Here is a 20,346-nt window from a genome sequence, read left to right as displayed (position 1 = left end):
TATATCTATATATGCAAGACCGGAGACAATACCGAATGGGCCAAGCTGCTACTTCTGTTGCTGTAACATCCCCTTTGGATATATGTTGGTAGGTACGCTGGAACAAGCTCTAGTCAGTGTGTGCGCATTCTGACTGGAACGTTGTCCGTCCTTATTGCGGCGGCCCTATGTGGTAGCAAACCAAAGCGCAAAGTCATCACCATCATCAGCATCATCGTCATCGACAGAGTAAAACTTTGTACGCTGAGCGAATATTATTGCCGAACAGCAACCTACCCTCGAACATGAGGCGCAACATAAAACACAAAGTGCCCGCCTCCGGGCTATTTTCCAACATATATCTCCACTTTCGGAGGCCACGCGTGTGTATTCCTCCGTCTCCGTAGAATTCCTGCTTGTTTGTGTTGGTTGCGAATAGGCTGTGCATGTGTGATGGTTGACAAGGACAACCAACAAAGATATGTCCTTCTTCACGGCGAGAGGACACTGCAGCTGTGCAGGGCTTTGTTTGTTACGTTAGATATCGTTATCGTTCACCTATGCGGCCGCGCTGGATGCTTGCCATCCATTCTAGTGATGATGTCCTGTTGTCCATAGGTGGGTACATTGGAATGGAATGACAAAGTTGCTACTGACTTGACTATGGAAGGAAAATCGTAATGGACGATATTGCGGGAGTTAAAATATCTACACTGATGCATACAAACCTAATGTATGGAAGAAGCAATAAGCAGATGAACACCATCGAGTAACTGAGGCAAATAATGAAATGGAACAAACTAATGCAGATCGTAATGCTTGAACTGGCAGTTTTTTTAATTACTTAGATTCATCTGTTACTCCTATGTCTATTTTTCTTCTTTTTTGTCAACACTATAGACCTAACTGGAGCATTACCGCCTCGCAATTTAGATTTCATTTAGCACTTCCACAGTTATTAACTATGATGATTCAGAACCAGCATTATTTTGGCATTAATATATCTTGCGGCTAACACAATGCTACTCTTATGTCCAGGAAAATCGAGAAAATTTTCAACTCAAGTTTTCAATTTCCTAGACTGGACCGGTATCGAACCCACTCAACTCCAGAGGACAGTATTCAATGTATTTATTTTGATTTTAAATGCTTGGTACAAAAAAATCACAACTAAGAACTGAATTTTATCACGACATATATAACATTATTTTAACAGAGTCATAAAATTATTTTCTTTCGGCAATAAATATTTATATTGAAATCTCATTTTTCATGGCAGCCGTAACGGGCTGTAAATGACGTTGTTTTTTTCCGCTTTCCATTCACGTATCATATTGATTCATGTTGATGTGGAAAGGAGCGAATAATTAGTACGGATGCGGAACAACCGAGTTTGGAGGGAACATTAGCAAAACATCATTTTGATGTGATACTATTAATTTGAAAAAAAGAAATCATTACTCATACCAATATTTAATGTGTTCACATTACAAAAAGATCGAATTCGATATACAAAACAATTTTATTTCATAATTTTCAAATATTTCCATACATTATTGCACACAAATTTAAAATTTATTTGAAATGTTTTGATCACAAATGACAATAAGTTGATACCAGTCGCTTTAAGCATTTGAGCCGAAATTTTGGCTACTTTCTTACGGTTCGATTGACAGCACATACGTATCTGCATTTCTCCTATCCAGCCCCCTAGGTCACATTATTGTATTAAAAGCGCTGATGATGGAGGCATCACTTATCAGTAAAAATTCAGAACAAGTGACGGCTACTTATTAACAAACGCTTCTTCCTGGGATCTGTGAGGAAATTTTTCTTCTTTTTCCCTGTTGGCATTACATCCTTCACAGAAGGAATGATTGATCAATCCGTCAGTCGTTCAGTTAATTGATTATATAATTTTACTGGTTCCGGTTAATTTCGAATGACAGTTTGGTGTTGTTGAGCATGGGAAACACAACTCACGTGAGCAAAACTAGAACAGATAGAAAATTGATTTTTGCGATTATCAGAAAAGATGTTTATTTTGGAAAGCCGACTGATGTTTTCGAGTCTGGAAAATGTGAATAGGGGCTGTGCACAAACCACATAGACCACATTTTCACTTTTTCCAACCTTCCTCCTGCTAGTAGACTTTTTTTTATAATTTTCCTATCCTTCCTCTTTGTAGACTTTCCGAAATAAAAAAATAACATATTTATTAAGCACAATGATGCATTACGAAATAACATGGAGATCAATCACGTGTTAAGTAATTCAGTTATGCAAATCCATTTTGGTTTAAAAATGTAACAATAAAAATCAGATTTTAAACAGAACAAAATCAAACTAAAAAATCCAACAAAACAAAAATCAATTTGATACAAAACCAAATTTAATCCTCTGTCTACAGCTGCTGAAACTTGATAGATTCGATTCCTCCTAGCGCAGCGGTACGCTACGCCACCGACATTTTTGCATTGGCGCCGCTGTTTAAAAAAATTGTAGAAGTCCAAAGAATTTTAAAACTCCGAGTAATTTTCCGTGAAAATATATTTCATAGGTGTTCCCGTGGAATATAAGAAAAAAAATCTCATGCAAGTATTGAGCAGTTTTCTGTGGAAGTTTTAAAGAATTTCCTGTAGAAATTGCTAAAAAAAATATGGAAACTCGAAGAATTGTTGGATGAAATGAAAATTTTGAACATTTTTTTCGGTTCCAAAGAATGAGTCTATGACAAAAGGTCGAAAGACAAAAGGCCGAAAGGACAAAACGTTGAAAGGACAAAAGGTCGAAAGGCACGAAAGGGACAAATGGTCTATCAAGAACAAGTTGATAACAAGTTCAGTATATTCCAAAGGAATTAGTGAAATGCATTTAACTTCAAGCGGAAATAACACATTCATCTCATCAATCAAAGTTGAAGAATGAGCAATTTTTAAAGAAGGAATAATTACTATGAAACGCGATTATGGATATCTAGAAAGTTCTGTTAGAGATAAAAAAGATTATTGATTTAGGAAATGAATAAAACTTGTATTGTGCGAGACAGAGTTGTCCTATACAATTGACAAAAAAAAACTTTTTTAAGGTTCCCCAAACACACGCGACGCGACAGTCGCGACGCGATTCTATCGCTTGGCGACAGTGATTCTGTCGCCGTTGATATGGAAGCGTAAATTGAACATTGCCTGCAGCGACCCAACGATAGAATCGCCGTCGCGACGATGAAATCGCTTAGGTCTGGGGGAGCCTTTATTTGTCACTATTTTCAACAATTAAATAAAAATCATTCAAATAGTACAAAACTGGATCCATATTTAGGTTTTCTAAATGCTCCTTCGTTTACATAAAATAGTGCACGCCGCAACCACGCAGGCGCGCGCATTGAAGATACATCGGCGTGTAATAGACTGCTGTGTTTTTGATGTGCGCGCTCGCGTGTTTGACAGATCGAAGTGACATTTAGAAAACACAAACATCCATCTATTATATTAGTTGTAATCACTGAATAATTTTTATATATCTTTATTTAAGAGATTTTCGGCCCTTGACCGGTTCATCTCTTAAAACTCACTGAATGAATTTTATGTAGGGTAAACTGGGGTAAAACGCACCCCCGGGGCAAAACGACCTTTTGGCATTTTTGGCGGTGTTTCAGACATATTTTCAGGAATGTTTACTGCTGGACTGGTAGTTCGAGATCCGAACTACATGCGCTGTAGCAAATATGCTCGAAAAATGGCTGAAAATGCCCTCAAAAACGTCAAAAGGTCGTTTTGCCCCGGGGGTGCATATTACCCCAGTTTTCCCTAATTGTTAAAAACTGTATTTTATATAATTGTGAAAAACAAAAGAGCAGAGTTTCTTCCAACTGTGTTGGACAACTCTGATGCGTTTCTCAGTTTCTTGTTTATTTCGCCCTTTTGTCTCGTTCAACACTTTGTCTTTTCGACCTTTTGTCCCTCTCGACCTCTTGTCCTTTCCGACTATTTGTATTTGTTAGACCTTTTGTCTTTCGACGTTTTGTCTCTCGACCTTTTGTCGAATTTTCCAAGTTCCAAAGAAATTTTAATGAGATTTTAATAGATTTTTAATGAATGTCTGGTGGAGATTCTGAAAATATGCAAAAAGGTTTCCCGCGGACCTTCCCGAATATTTCCGAAGGGTTTTTTGTGGATATTTTGTGAAATTCTCCTTGTCAATTCCGCAGATAGTCCCGTGGAAATTTAAAAGAATTTTGTTTGGAAGCTTTAAAGACGTTTGCTGAGAAATTCTACAGAATATTCCGCTGAAAATCGATTTTTAAAGAATTTCTCGTGCAATTTTCTGTACAATTTTCAAACATTTTTCAGTGGAATCTCCAAAGAATTTCAAGTGGAAATACCGAAAAGTTTTCCAAAATTTTGTAGAAAAATTAGAAGAAATTTCCAAATCAACACAGTAGAATATCCTTGTGAAATCCACAAGGATGTTATCGATCATTTAGTAATCTGCGTTCGATCATTTAGTATTTTGTCAATAACTCATTCCAGAGGCCTAATTTCAAAATGTATTGTATGGTGGACTTTTAGTGCGAAGGTTTTTCTACAAATCTCCTTAACAGGTCGATGTTCGAATTCCATTATTAAAGGAGTTACGGTGCTAGTTGCTATACTTATACTAAATGATAACAAAATATGCAATCATTTAGTCTAAGTTACTGTTACTAGCGATATAGCTCCGTTATTAGTGAAATTCAAACAACGAACTGTTAGGCAGAGTTGTAGATAAACCTTTGCACTAGAAGTCCACCATACAACACATTTTGAAATTTAGCCTCTGGAATGAGTAATTGACAAACTACTAAATGATCGAAGGCAGATTACTAAATGATCGATAACATCTTTGAATCCAAGATAGTTTAATGCCGATATTAAGACTTTTGCTTAAGTGAAATCTATTAGATTTTCCTCGAGAAATTTTCTCATTATTGACTGTGTTAAAAAACTAAACTCCCTCGTCCCCCTTCGTAGGCACATAAACTTTCATGAAAACCCCTTCCCCGTATTAAGAGTTTAAGTGGTTTATGGACATCTTCAAAGATTTCATCATTTTCTCAGTCTATCTCAATTTCAACAACTTATTATATAATAGATTTCAATATTTTTACCTTTTTAACTGCATTGGCATCTATTTGGACCCAAAATTTCATCACGATCACAAAATCTCTAATTTCAACCGGTTTTAGATTCTCTTGGCGCCAACCAAAACCTGTAGATTCCTAGAATGAGACCCTAGGGTCGACCAAACTGACCTCTCTAGTCCCCGGGAAACCTGTACCAAAGAGACACTCTTTGAGCTTTGCTAGCTTTCACCTAGTAGTGACACTGCCTTTCTCGCATTTGGCCAAGATACCAAACTTTTTGGCTCAGTACACCATTTTCTTATAAACTTTTAACCCAATGTGAAATTCAAAATAGCGCAATTTTTATCGTGATGATGATCCATAGTTTTAGTCATATGATCCATACTTTTGATCATTTGATACATAATTTTGTTCACTTGATTGGTGCTGATCGGCCGTTTTAGTTTTATATGAGAGTTTACATGGGAAGATGAGGTGGACTGTAGCGTTTCCTCATTGAGCAAGGGGAGAGTCTATATGACTTGGTGTAATATTCAGTAGCTTTCACTCAACAGATATCGCATATTGATTGATTGTTCCATTAATTGACCCGTTTGTTTGAGAAACTGCAGATGTGATGTTTTTGGCCAATTGGAGATTTTTATATATTCTGACTTGCACTTTAAAAAGCAATTTTTATTCCAGTTTCCAAATCGTTGCATGTTTAGTAGTTACGCGAAAACTACGATATGAACACTAAAAAATTATGAATATTACATATTATTATATTTTTCAATGTAAGATTATTTAGGTATAATTACATGTCACGGAACCTAAACTCAGCACCCGGTGCGACGCACCTAACGCACAAGCAGTCGATGACTTGATGCAGTGAAATACTTGTTCAGAGCAAATCGTGAAACATGTTTTACTTCGATCACCCCTGTTTCAAGAAACGAAGATAGCTGATTGGTAACGTATTGGGCTCTTACTCAGAGGGTTTATTTTCGAATCTCGTTCTTATCCTGGTGATGCATTTTTTTTTCTTTTTTGCCTTTCTCGTATACTAAGTATACGCAAAGGCTATATGATCGCTCCCAAAACAAACTTTTTATAGAAGGCCCGGAGTGTTATATACCGATCGAGTCAGTTCGACGAATTGAGGTGATGTCTGTGTGTGTGTGTGTGTGTGTGTGTGTGTGTGTGTGTGTGTGTGTGTTTTTCTTCCTAAGCAATGGAGGGGGAATCTGCTTAACAGACATCCTGGGTTGTCTAGGAAGTGCGGGGTTAGGGACCATCTCCAACAGCAAACGAGGGAGGCAGGACTACACCCTCGACCCGCTAAACCGTTTCCATTGCCGCCAAGCCCATCGTCCCTTCGGTACAACCAGAAAGTAATACTTCAAAGGGGGGCCAGTGCACAACGCACCCTCGAGGTTAGCTGCGTGTCCTTGCAGCATCGAACTTCGTGACTCGCTTTTTTAGAAGAACACCATGGTATCGTGCCAGCGCATTGCCGGCTTTCCAGGTGGCCTTACCACGCCCTATGTCCTCGGAAGGTGGGAAGGGTCGACTTCGCGCCTGCTTCTCTCTGCACGACTGGTATCAAGAATGATGATGCCGCGTGCACCCCAAATTGACCTCTCTGCGATAGGGTCTATTCGCCAACACACAGAGGGACTTGCCGACGCGATGCCTACGCCTGCCCCAGCCTTGACGAGGACCCCTTTCCGTCCTCGGGCTCGGAACCCGCCCGGTTGACCGACGCCGCGAAAGCGACGATACCATGTTGTTCTTCGCGCGGCCACTTGTTCGATAAAAGGATCGAGTTCGACCACAGAGCATGACCACCGGACCACCTCTTATTTGCGCCTGAACTAGCCATCCTTGAGTCCACGCGCCACCTTCTGTGTAGCTTCGAGACGATTTGGACGAACAACACGTGTTCCACCGTTTCCTCTAAACCTGCGCACACCAAACACTCGGGCGAGGCCAAGCAAGCCAGCTGCGTTACCTGCACTGTGATTTTGCAGCACGCTTAAACGCCGGGCACTTCGAACCCCCCATGGGGTGCTTGCTGTTCACAGCTTTGCTGGAACAAATCAAACAATTGGGAGGGTTCGTGCAGCATTGTGCCTTATGTCCCTCCAATCCACAGCGTCGGCAGAGATTGCTTCTGTCAGGGCCTTTGCAGTCCCATTGCTTATGCCCCGGTTCCAGGCATTTGAAGCAAACTTCGGGTTGCTCGTATATGCCCACAGGGCACACCGACCATCCCACCTTGACGCTCCCTAACTTGACTACCTTGGAGGCGTCCGCTGCAGATAGTCGAACCAATGCTACCTGCGTCCCTGCCAGGCCTTTCCGTAGCCGAACGTAGATTCCGTCGTGAGTGCCCTCACCTTGACCGTCTCGCCTAGGACTTCCTCCGCCAACTTCTTATAGGCGGCGCCCTTTTGCGAGACGCCCCGCTTCAGCTCGAGGATCATCTCGCTCATTCGGGTACGTCTTATTCGACGTACGTCGGCGCCGAATTCACCGAGCTTGACGTCACTCCTCATCGCCTTCAAGACGTCCGAGTACTTGGCCTCGTCCGCCGTGATGATTAGGGCATCGCCTCTGGAGCGATTGGCGCCTTCCCTAGACTTCTTGCTACCCTCATTCGCCTGGGCCTTCTTTTCGGCCCTTGACATCTTCGGTTTCCTCTTGTTATTGACCAGGGTCCAAGCCCATCGCGTTTGCGGTTCATCGTCTTCACAAGCCATGGGCCGTCTATAACCTCTTCCGGCGTAACCTGGTTGATGGTTAAGTGACCCACGCTGGCGCTGCGCACCGAGCTGCCGACTATTGCTTCTGGCCTCCTAGGCGGAGACCTGAACAACCCACCTCTTGCGAAGGGGTTGTCGCCTACACTACTACCACTAATTGAAGAATTGACTTGTTTTCCCATTTTGGTCCCACGAGTTGCTCGGGAAAAGAGGTCCACCACGCCAGAGCCCAGCATGACGCGGTAAGGGACAATTACTGTGGAGGGTGCCCAGGTACCCCACAGGCTCCGTTAAAGGCCTAGCTCATTATTTCACCCCCCTGGCCATGCATCCCCTCGGCACGGGTCGCTTAACGCCTTAGGATTAGAGGTTAGGGACGATGGTCCCTTTGGTCGCACCCACTCACTCTAGCTGATGTCAGAAGGACAACAGTGCCCAGGCTGCACTACCAGCTAAGTACAAAACCCTTAGCTGGCGGTCGATTGTCATCGGAAGACCCGTGGAAGCGTGAGATTGAAACTTGTGAGGACCACAGCTGTGTAGGTCGCTCCTTCCCAGATGTCAGCTTACCATTCCGCAGCCCCTGCCTGTCCGTGTGTATGTATGTGTGTGTATGTGTGTGCACAAAAGCTAAGAAAAACATTAGACAACTTTCCGTATCCTTAACCGATTTTCTCGCAACAAGTTTCATTCAACAGGGGGCAAAGTAACATAACAATTGACCGCTGCATTTAAAAGTTATAAAGAAAATAGTAAATCGAACCATATTAGCATAATAAAGGGTTGGTGTTTTGGCTAAATGCGAGAACGGCAGTATCATTACTAGGTGAATTGAGTTGGGTTTTTTATCCTGAACACCTCCAAAATAATGCTTTTTTACTTAAACAACCTTTACCTCAAGAGCAGTAGCAGTGACAGCAAAGACGCTGAATATGACGAGATCTGCTGTACCTAAGTGATGCAATACCGTGGGAGTGGAAAAACAAAAGATATTTTAGTTACAAGATAAAGATTGTCGTTGTCGTCGCTGTCCGGAACATGTTTTGCTGGCGAGGATAGGGTGCTACAGTTCGGTATCCAACATGTTTCGGACAGCAGAACAAAGGGAACCGAAGCGACAATATTTATCTTGTAACTAAAATATCTTTTGGAAAACCCCACCATTCATGCCCACGGCGCTTCATGCGAAACTTGGCAATTTTCATCTAAAAGTTGGTAAAATCGCTGGAAATTTCGAAATTTTCAGTTGCGACCATGGTTTGTGATGATATAACAAACTGTTTTAACTGCCTCGGTAGAAGAATTTTGGCTGGACTTCAAGACGATACATTTTGATTTTTTAATCCAAATAACTTAAACTGGACTTCTGTGATGCACTGTGATGATTTAGGGGGGGACAACAACAAATAAATATTAAAATGAAAAAAATCAAAAATTCCTCGGAATTGTTGAAGAATATTTTGACAATCCTCAAAATTGATTGGATTTTTTTATTGCGTTGGAGACATGAGTTCGCGATTGGACGTGTTTGTATTAGGACGTGGAACAGTCACGAAATCCGGGTTTGTAGTGCGGTCGATGAGTAAATAACTCGTGATTGGATTATTGGACGTGTTCGTATTAGGGCGCGTAATAGTTGCGAAATCCGAGTTTGTGACTTGTGCTGTCGGTAGGTAAATAAATGCACGATTGACCCTGTTTAACATAGGACTAGGAGCATTTGCGAAGTACCCTAAAATCATTTCCTTTCCTATTGTAGTACTGTATTCCCTAACCTCGACCAAACCGCGAGTCTTTCGGTTCCCCAAATCTAACACTATGTATAAGAAACAAGAAATGTATTGTTAAACCTGATTTCGGCTCCGTAACACTTTACGGCAATTGAGCCTTCCATAGAAACGAAAGAAAAAAAAATAAGTTTTTACCACACCCAACTGGTGATTGTTAGGTTTTCTAACTAAGAACTTGCCAAAACCGGTATAAGAACTAGGCATGCGAAGCTTTTCTTACTACTATTTTTTTGTATAAGTATCTAACAATTTCGCCTATGTCTAGTTCTTATTTAGGTTTTGGTAGGTTCTTATACAGAATATTGTTAGAAAATCCAACATTCGCTGGTTGGGTCACATATTTTTATTGACAAACCCTGTATATTGTGACACTACACAGAAGATTGCTCAATTGTGCATTGTATAGCCACTCACGATGTGTACAATCACCTATGCTCTATGTTATGCTAAGCTATGCTAAATCCGAGGGGGGAGACATTTTTTTTTAATATTTGGTTCAGACCTTATCAATGGGCTGAATGATTGCCTAACTATCGAAAACAGCGTAGTTTGTAATTCAGGAAAAGTTAAGGTTTTAATAGTTCTCAAGTACGCTACATGAGTTTCATAGCTCCATGAAAATAAATTTAGAAGTAGTCCTCCTTTTGTGACACACTTCTGCAATGATTTAGTCACAACAATAATTATTTTTTTCCAGAGGTATTATTCACGCGAAATAAAATGCTTCCCTGGCAATCGTTTTCGTCGTACCATCTCCAATCACATCGATTTTACCGAGAAAACTATCGAAAATACATAGGAAGCAATTCTGATTTTCTTCAGAAGCTGTCCTGCCGACGCGACGCGACGGTCACGGTAGCTCGTTTTCGCTGAATCCCCGTAGGCCGACGGCTCCAGCAATTGAACCAAAGTTCACATTTTCCCGAATCCCGTCGGTGTTTTGGCACCGGAAAATCTCGCTGTCTCTGGAGCCGAGTCATAGCAACGTCGTTGGGAGTTTCAATTTTCACGAGAAGAGAGCCCTACAGAGCGGGAGGCGGCACACGAGCACGCAGCATGGAAAATTGTATTCCTTTGTAGAGTGGGGTGCTTCTGTTGTACCGCCTGGAGATGGTTCGTCTTCGCGTAGGACAGGATGCTGGAGCAGGGAGGAAAATTTTGCCCTGGTAGCACAGCCGGCGAAGCTCCCAGCGTAGTGCAAAGTTTTGACTTGAATCCACTCGGTGCGGCGTGGAGTGGAACGGCTTGCGAACAGCTCATGGAAATGTATCTGTTTTTCCAGTAGTGCAGCGCCGGAGTCCTTGCATCACACCAACACAACACCGAAGTTGATGCCGAGATTTTGTAGGACGGTAACGGTGGACCGTTTAAGAGGGATTATCGAACAAGATTTTACATTTGCTTTTAAACGGTCATATGAAATATAATAGCATTTATTGTTCATTTTTATTTAGAGTTTGGTCTAAAACAATATTTTGTTCAACGAATTCTATGTTTTCTGAAGTGGAGTGTAAATAAAACATGAAGCAGCATAATAATAGATAAAACAATTCACGAAAATCATAATAGTACGGGTCGTTTTACTTTTAATATCCATATCTCCTTCTATTTCATAAACAGTCACTCACTAAAACACCGCTTTGATGGGGAGGATGCAATGCAAGGAGCTATCGTTACCATGCTCCACCAAATACCAACACATCCAGTCAGCATCTATGTTACTATGTAAAGGGCATCCACATTCTGAAGCTCAGAGCCAAACCCCTTTTCCCCGTATCGCCAATAGCGACCGCTTCAGGGATGATAAATACCAACTCCTACAGAAACAGAGAGAGAAAGGGTGGCGGTAGAAGTGGACTGTTGTTCGAACCAAGGAAAATACTCAGTCAGTCGGTCAGGGTGGGGGTAACTGGAGTTTCCACACAATTGGGGGAGTCATATGATACGCAAAATCCCGGCGGGGCTAACCAATTGCCGAGGGCTTCCAAAATCGCAGCAGTTATTTCGGGACTTTAGCGGTGTAAGTTTGACGTTTGTGTCATTGGGTGCTATCGAAACAGAAAAGAAGTGGATATACAATGAAAAAGATATATCTTTAAATCGCGCGTGCTTATGTAATCGTACTTAATTTACATCGGTTCAACAATCCGAACCAACGATTTAGCATGGCCCATCTCACCTGGAACTAATTAATTACGGGAGAAAACTATCTGCAGCTGGAAGCAATGAATGGATAAAAATGCATCGATGCGAATTATTATTAATTTTTTCACTCATCACCACCAAGCGCCTCATCCGCCCAGCTTGGCTCGGATTTCATGATATGTGATGTACCATCCTGATTTTATTTTAATCATGGCCGTACTTTTTTGCCTGTGTCATTATCACGCAATAAAACCATCCAAAAGTCAATTTTTATTCCAGCGCTCATAAACTGACTTCAATGACTAAAAAGTGTTGATTTGGCATTAAAAATTGAATTATCGACAACTTTTGTGACAGCTATTGAGGTCACAGATTAATTATTATTTCCAGGTGGATGGGATTTCCAATGAGTTGCGAATGGATTGCGTTAATATCGGAGGGCTTAATGAGGGATTTTGCGTTTTTTTTTTTCAACTTGATTCTCTGATGGTGCAAAATCCGTTGAAAACCGTTTATCAGTGTGAAAAATGTTCACTGCAGCGGAAGTTAATTAAAATTAAATCCGGTCGCATTTCCGCTCGTGGATGTATGTGTTAAAGTGCAACGGTGAGGTAAGTTTACCAAAAAAATGAACAGATCTGAAGCATAAAAAATAATTACAAGTCTAGCAAAGACAAAATTTGGCGCAATTTGGTATCGTTCGACATTCTGTACCGACGGCATAAAATATTGCCCAGTGCCAAAAAACGGATAAAACCTACATTACCTACATTAAACGACATAATTTGGAATTCCTTGGACCTGTTCAAGACGACGTTGATTGTGTGACAATCGAAAAAAAAATCCGAAACTTTTGGATTTCAATTTTTAAATTCCCATTATTATTCTTAACTCCGCCAAGGCCAGCGCTTGCAGGAAACATTTTTTTAATTTTTAATAGATGCATACTATGAGGATATGAAAGCTGTACAATCAAGCATTTCGATTTTTATAAAAACCTGTAGAAAATTCAATTTGTAATAAATGTCTATCTCTGGGGTCCTCCTTAGCCGTGCGGTAAGACTGGCGGCTACAAAGCAAGACCATGCTGAGGGTGGCTGGGTTCGATTCCCGGTGCCGGTCCAGCCAATTTTCGGATTGGAAATTGTCTCGACTTCCCTGGGCATAAAAGTATCATCATGCTAGCCTCATGATATACGAATGCAAAAAATGGTAACCTGGCTTAGAAACCTCGCAGTTAATAACTGTGGAAGTGCTTAATGAACACTAAGCTGCGAGGCGGCTCTGTCCCAGTGTGGGGATGTAATGCCAATAAGAAGAAGAAGAAGAAGCCTATCTCTATCTCTTCTATATACATAAAAATGAATTTCTGTCTGTCTGACCCTTATAGACTCGGCAACTACTGAACTGATCGGCTAGAAAATTTGTATGCAAAGGTTTCTGGGGCCGGGGAAGGTTCTTAAGACGGTTTGAGAACTCTCCTTTCTTCGGAAAGGAGAGCTCCCATACAAATGAAACAACAGTTTCTTCATAACTCGAGAATTAATCAAGCAAATGGAACCAAATCTGGCATGTAGAGATTTTAGAAGGGAAGATATGTTTCTGTGGTGATTCGAAACCCCACCTCCTTCTGGAAAAGGGGGCTTCCATACAAATGAAGCAAAAATGTGACACGGACTGCTTGGAGCTACAAAATATGGTGCTGGTGCATACCTTCGCAGATTGGTGTTCGCGTAATTTGTTGTGTCTAAGTATCGAAAAATGCAACATCATTTCGTACCACCGCAAGAACATGTCGATCATCTTTGACTATAGCCTTTCTGGACGTAGTCTTACCCGAGTGCAGCACCTGAAGGATCTCGGCGTTATCTTGGACAGTGGGCTTATCTTTCGAGTTCACTACAACGACATAATCGCCAGAGCCAACTGACAATTGGGCTTTATGTTCGAAATTGCAGACGAGTTCCGTGATCCATTTTATCTCAAAGCCTTTTACTGTTCGCTGGTACGATCAATTTTGGAGTCGAATGCTGTCGCTGGATCGCCCGAATAGAAGCTACTCAAAAAAAGGTTGTTAGATATGCACTTCGGTTCCTCAGGTGGCACGACCCGATGAACCTGCCACCGTACGTGGAACGTTGCCGTTGCAAGGGAACCTACTTACGGGGATATCGACGGTCCTGCTCTGCTAACTCTGCTAAATTTGTACGCTCCTGAGAGGCCACTCCGTCAACGCGATTTTTTGTACTTGAACCCATGAAACACGGACTATGCTTTACACGAGCCCATTCGTTCAATTAGCCACAAACTAAATAAGTTTTTTTTTATCTATTTGATTTTCATGTTTCCTCGGACGTGTTTCGTCAACGGATGCTCAATCTTTTCCGCACCGCTGATCGTTTCCAGTTAAGGTTAAGTTTTATTGATTGGGACATCATCTGTCAGTTGTATTTTTAAATATTATAAATAAATAAATTATAAATAAAAAAATTTGCATAACTCAAAAACTAATCTAAATATAACAACATTAACCTTAAAGGTAATGGGCGATTTTTTTGGACATTTCAAAAATATTTTTTTTATATAAATTATGAAATTCATTAACAATTCATCGTACTTGACTCGACTTTAAGTACGAGACACTGGAGACGGCCTCACAGTTTAGGTCGAAATATGTACGTACCTGCAAATATAACAAAACGTAGTGGAATTAAATGGAAAGAACTAAACTCGTCTTAGACGGTTGAATACATTCCACTAAAAAGAGCTTAACATATTTTTCTGATTGGCTTTGCCTTTCGGTACAACTTTGGATAGCCTTTCGGTACAACTTTGGGTACAACTTTGTTGTACGAGAAAGGCAAAAATATAAATTCACAGTCATTGGATTGTTATTTACTCCTTATGATGTTCGATAATGCGTTTCTTGTGTTTTATTGAGAAATAATGTGTAAAAAGTGCAAAATTCTGGGTGTTTCACAAAGGGAATCACGTGTGAATGCATGTACTGATAAATAAACCGAACGTTGGTGCAGTTACGAATGTACATAATGGAAAGCAGAGACTCGATCCATATAGGAAAGATAAGTACCTTATAAAATATAAATAGCCCATACCTGCACGAGCTGGATCGACACATCAATCGATTTAAAAAGGCTAGTTTGAATGTGGAAATCAAACACACATTCCATAAAATAAAACTACACAAACAGAACATCTCCAACCTCTAAACCCACATCGAACAAATCGTTCCGGAGGAGGAATGTAATCACTTCTTCGAGAACCAACGGTCATACGCTGACAGACTCGTCCGGAGTAGCTCCAACAGGACAAATAGGAAATTTCAGACAATCATCCAAAGGTCGCTGGAATCAACCGTCAGCAAGACGCCCAGCCGCAACGCAAAATCGCTACTCAACAGCACCGACGTCACGATTCCGAAGGATGTCGAGCTGCTACTAAGTATGGGAAGAAAATTTGCGCTCCCATACACGAACATGAACGAACTTCCTATTTATCACCTGATAGCTGATGTGGAGAGCATCATTCAAACAAACAGGGTGGAGGAAATCCAGGAGCGCAACAGGTGTGCGGTTGCGAACCAAATACAGAATTTTCTCCACGCAGAAAGAGGAAAGGAGAAACACGATCCGACAACCAATTTCTATCGGACCACAACGAAAGCAACCAGAGAATTCCTGACACAACATCCGGAATTAGTCATCATCGAAGCCGATAAGGGAAATAAGACGGTCGTGATGAAACGAGAGGACTACGATAGGAAATTGCAACACATGATCGACGACGAAGACACATACCGGAAGTTAAATCGAGATCCAACATCAACATACCAGAAACGCAACAACGAATTCGCTAAACGGCTAGCGGAATTGAAACTCGTCGACCGTGCCACGGAAATGCGGTTAAAAACGTACAAAGCTACTTCCCCACGAATATACGGTGCCCCAAAAGCACACAAAGAGGGCCTACCACTTAGACCAGTGGTACCGTGTATGACGTCACCGTCGTACACACTGTCGCAATTTGTGGGGAAGATCATTCAAAAATCTATCGTCGGCAGGTACAACGTAACTGATTCGTTCAGCTTCTGCCAACTAATAAACAACGTGCAGCTTCCTCCTGACTACGTCCTAATATCCTTGGACGTAGTGTCACTGTTCACATGCATTCCCAAGGGCTTAGTGATACGTGACGTCATCGACAACTGGGACAACATAAAGAAAAACACCGACATCAATTTGGACTTATTCCTTGAGATTACCGAGTTCTGCATAGACTGTAGTTACTTCCGATTCAAAGGGAAATATTTCCAACAGGTGTGTGGAACAGCGATGGGTAATCCACTCTCCCCACCATTGCGGACCTAGTAATGGAGGCTCTTCTGAACACGGTAACTGCAAGAATCAACTTCCCAATCCCCGTTACTGAGAAAATACGTGGACGATTTGATTCTAGTGGTACCCAAGGAGAAAATTGAACAGTTGAGAAAATCATTCAATGACTACCATGACAAAATACAGTTCACGGTCGAAACTGAAAAAGACGGTCGAATTCCGTTTCTAGATTTACTTCTAGTACGACAGAACGACCAAACAGTCAAAACAGAATGGTACATGAAACCCATAGCATCAGGTAGGTTTCTCAATTACCATTCTGCAGACAACCCGAGAATGAAAGTCAATGTAGCAATGAATTTCATTCAACGCGTCAAAACGTTCTCCACCAACATCGACACAAGACAAACACACAACATAATTTTCTCCCAACTGAAATCAAACGATTACCCCACACGAGTGATTAATCGCCTAATCGAACGATCACGAGAACGACAAATAAACACCGCCAACAACCATGACATCACGGCACCGAACGACACAATATACAGATCGTCACCATTAGTGCGAAAAATGAGAAGACCGTCGGAAACATGCTACCCCCGGTGAAGGACAAGATAGACCAGAACGACCGATCAAACGTCATATACAGGATCCCATGCGAGAACTGTTCAGCCTGTTACGTGGGGATGACGTCAAACAAGCTGAAAACAAGAATAGCCAGCCACCGCTCCTGTTCAAACCGATTACAAACTATGTGGGATCAAGGGAAATCAGCAGAAGATCAGGAGGTAGCAGCAATGCGAGAACGAACAGCGTTACTCGATCATTCCATCGAGAACCATCATGCTTTCGCATTCGATCGCACACACGTTCTAGACTCTAGTCTTAAGAAACAAAACCTACACATTCTAGAAACATGCCATATTATAAACACACAGAACACAGTCAACAAGCGCACAGACACAGACAACCTCAGCAGTACGTATGCCGGCATACTTCACACATTCAAAAACAATCAGTGTAATAGAGCAAACAGACAGACAGAAACGCCATCACAACACAGTTCGATATGGCCCGTTTACATATTTGCTAGTTCTAGCGGACAATGCACTATCCGACAATACTAACGCGAAATTAGCATAATGTAAACGCTTATTAGTTAAGACAATTCTTGTTTACATTGGGCTAATATCGCGCTAGTATTGTCGGATAGTGGATTGTCCGCTAGAACTAGCGCATATGTAAACGGGCCAAATAGAAGTGGCGCTAAAAACGTACTACACGATAGTTCCTGGTGCCCGGATAAATTCAATTTCGCAGCCCCTACCGAAAAATAGAGGGGGCGATGTAAGTAAATTTATGAAGACCACCTACACAGTGAGTGCGCCTGTTACAATCAGTGTTTCTCGTTTATTGCAGTTAACATAAAGTTGTGACAAAACGTTCTATGCTAAGACAATGTAACAATAAAACGGGACTTAGTTAGTAAGTAATCCTGAACATACACAACATACAACATCAATACAACATAATCCACCATTGTCCACATATTCCTTGATAAAGGTACAATATATGTAACCGAAACGTCGGATAAAAACTTTAAACCCGTTTTTGAGTATAAGAAGACTGAAAGCCATAACCTCAAATATCACTATCATAGTCGATCTCTCCTAGAAAGCTATAAATAATGTTCGTATCAAAAGACTTACTTGCCAAATACTGGCTGTGCATGTGCTAAGACAAATAATTTTATTTGAAACTTCCACAATTATGGAATATTTTTGAAAAAAGTTGTATTTGAAAAGAATCAATTAATTTGAATGACAAACGAACAACTTTCATTTCAACTGTGTACTTACATTTGTATTCTTCATAATCTTGATTCGAAACAGGCTTTTCCTGTTCCTTCCTTGGAGAAAGTTTTGAAAATAAGAAACCTTGTGTGTGATATCTTCTAGTCGTTTGGGAAGAAAACTATCCAATTATTTCACTTAAAACAGCAATAAAAATATTCAAATAAAAGTATATAAATGATTCCATCATTGAATAATTATGCTACGAGATCATTTCATTTTCAGCTTTCATTTAATGCTTTCATTACATGTTTTAAATATTAAATAATTATATCGAACGTTTCAGCTTCTATCTAATAATTTAAAAAAGGGCATTTCTAAGGTTCTTGTGAACAAAAATACGCATTAGTAAGGTTTCAGTTAAAACAGGTTAAAAATACTATGCACATTTCTAACTAAAACGATAAAAAAACAGCTTATCGCAACTTTTCGCAAAACAAAATAGTGATTAATAGAAAGCTATTGCTTTAAGCTTTGTAATGAGCATCAAACAGCGTTTTTGTTCGAAAATCTACATTTATGTTCAATTCAAAATTATGTAACAAAGTCAAAACTCAACAGAACTACTTCAAATTTTAAATTTGAATCACGTAAGTATTCTATAAAATGAGAAAAATATAATTCTGACGGAAACACGAATTTCGGTTTTTGAGGTTTTGGCTGCTCTCGAACCATTGTGCAATTTCTCTGTCTCTTCATGGTCTCGATCTTTCTGCTGGCGTTTTTTCTTTTTCCGAAAATTTTAGTTTTGTCTGTTCCGCCCCCGTTTGTATCGTGCCTCGTTCGCCCTCGTGTGGTGTTCCAGTAATCTCGCCCATGCTGCATTCTTATCCTCAACTAACTGCTCATATTCGCCGTCATACCAGTCGTTTCTCTGATCCGGAGCCACCGTGCCTAGTGCAGCGGTTGCGGTGCTTCCAATGGCGGATCGAATATCTCTCCAGCCATCTTCAAGAGATGCTGCGCCTAGCTGCTCTTCCGTTTGGAGTGCCATTTCCAGCTGCTGTGCGTAGTCATGGGCTAGTCTACCGTCTTGTAGCCACCCAATGTTAAGCCATGGCGTTCGATTACAACGCGTGTTGTACACCGTCGAGGGTTTTGGGCGCAGCCATACTGCAACGAGGTAGTGGCCGGATTCGATATTCACACTGCGGTAAGTGCGGATGTTCGTGATGTCGAAGAAGAATTTGCCGTCGATTAGAACGTGGTCAATTTGGTTTTCCGTTCAAGCACTATCTCAGCACCAACACCACTAGGTCTTCCTCTACCTCTACATGCCACCATGTACTTTGTCTTGGTAGAGTTAATGGTTAAGCCTATCCTCGCCGTCTCCCTCTTCAGCGGGACAGCCCAGGAGCATATGCGACCGTGTGATGATAGTGCCGTTTCTCTGCATGCCAGATCTCCTAATATGTAGCGCCTTCGAGTGCTATGTTGGACAATAAATTCGAAAGTGCATCACCCCGCTCCAATCCGTCTAAGGTCACAAACGAGGTTGACACTTCGTCTGCAATCCGAATACTTGATTTCTAGCCACCAAGTGTTGTACGTATCAGCCTAATCAGTTTCGCAGGATAACCATGTTCGGAAATTATCTGCCACGGCTCGTTTTTTCACTGAATCGTACGCTACTTTGAAATCAATGAACAGATGGCCAGTCTGCAAGTTGTACTCCCGGAATGTATCAAGGATCATCCGCAGGCTAAACATGTGATCCGTTGATGACTGGCCCTCACAAAAACCTGCCTGGGTATTCGCCGACGAAGGACTCCTCAAACGGTCTGTTAAATAGGATACGCGACAGGATTTTGTATTTTGTAATTGGCACACTCTAGTCTGTGCCCTTTCTTATAGATTGGGCATATGAGGCCATCCAACCAGCCGGCATATTTATAATGTGGTGGATTGATTGATGCAGCTGCTCACTTCCGTATTTGAGAAGCTCGACCGGAATCTCGTCCTTTCCAGCAGCTTTACTGTTTTTCAGCTCGTTTAGAGCCTTCTTTACCTTGTCCAGCGTTGGTGGTTCCACAGCTTGATTGTCGTCGACTATGTCCATCCTGCTCCTTGATACACCTTTATTTTCACCGTTCAGCAAATCATCGAAGAGCTCCTTCCACCTGGCTGCCACCATAGTCTTGTCTGTTACCAATTTCCCCTCTCGGTCATTGCACTTGGCGGGCACTGGCGCAGTCTTATGCCACGCACCATTGACAGTTGCGTAAAACCTTGGCATATCGTTTATCGCCTTACCAAATGATTGCTCTCAATTTTATACTAACAACAACTTAAAATATCTTATATTCATGATCAAACAAACCTCATTAGGATTGATTATCTTGTGTTTCG

General features: G+C 41.3%; 1 protein-coding gene across 1 annotated transcript in view; it reads left to right on the top strand.

The window, feature by feature from the left end:
- The window catches only part of LOC134222944 (uncharacterized), a 44,960-nt gene extending 28,786 nt beyond the window's left edge, over positions 1-16,174 (top strand). Inside the window, exon 3 of the mRNA XM_062702089.1 lies at positions 15,148-16,174. Coding sequence (XP_062558073.1) covers positions 15,148-16,174 — 1,027 coding nt within the window. The remainder of the gene's footprint in view (positions 1-15,147) is intronic.
- The last annotated feature ends 4,172 nt before the right edge of the window (positions 16,175-20,346 follow it).

The sequence above is a fragment of the Armigeres subalbatus genome, chromosome 3, assembly GCF_024139115.2.
Source record: "Armigeres subalbatus isolate Guangzhou_Male chromosome 3, GZ_Asu_2, whole genome shotgun sequence".
Taxonomy (NCBI): Eukaryota; Metazoa; Arthropoda; class Insecta; order Diptera; family Culicidae; genus Armigeres; species Armigeres subalbatus.
The sequence above is the reverse complement of the archived record's forward strand: the minus strand, read 5'-3'. Positions and strand labels throughout refer to the sequence as shown.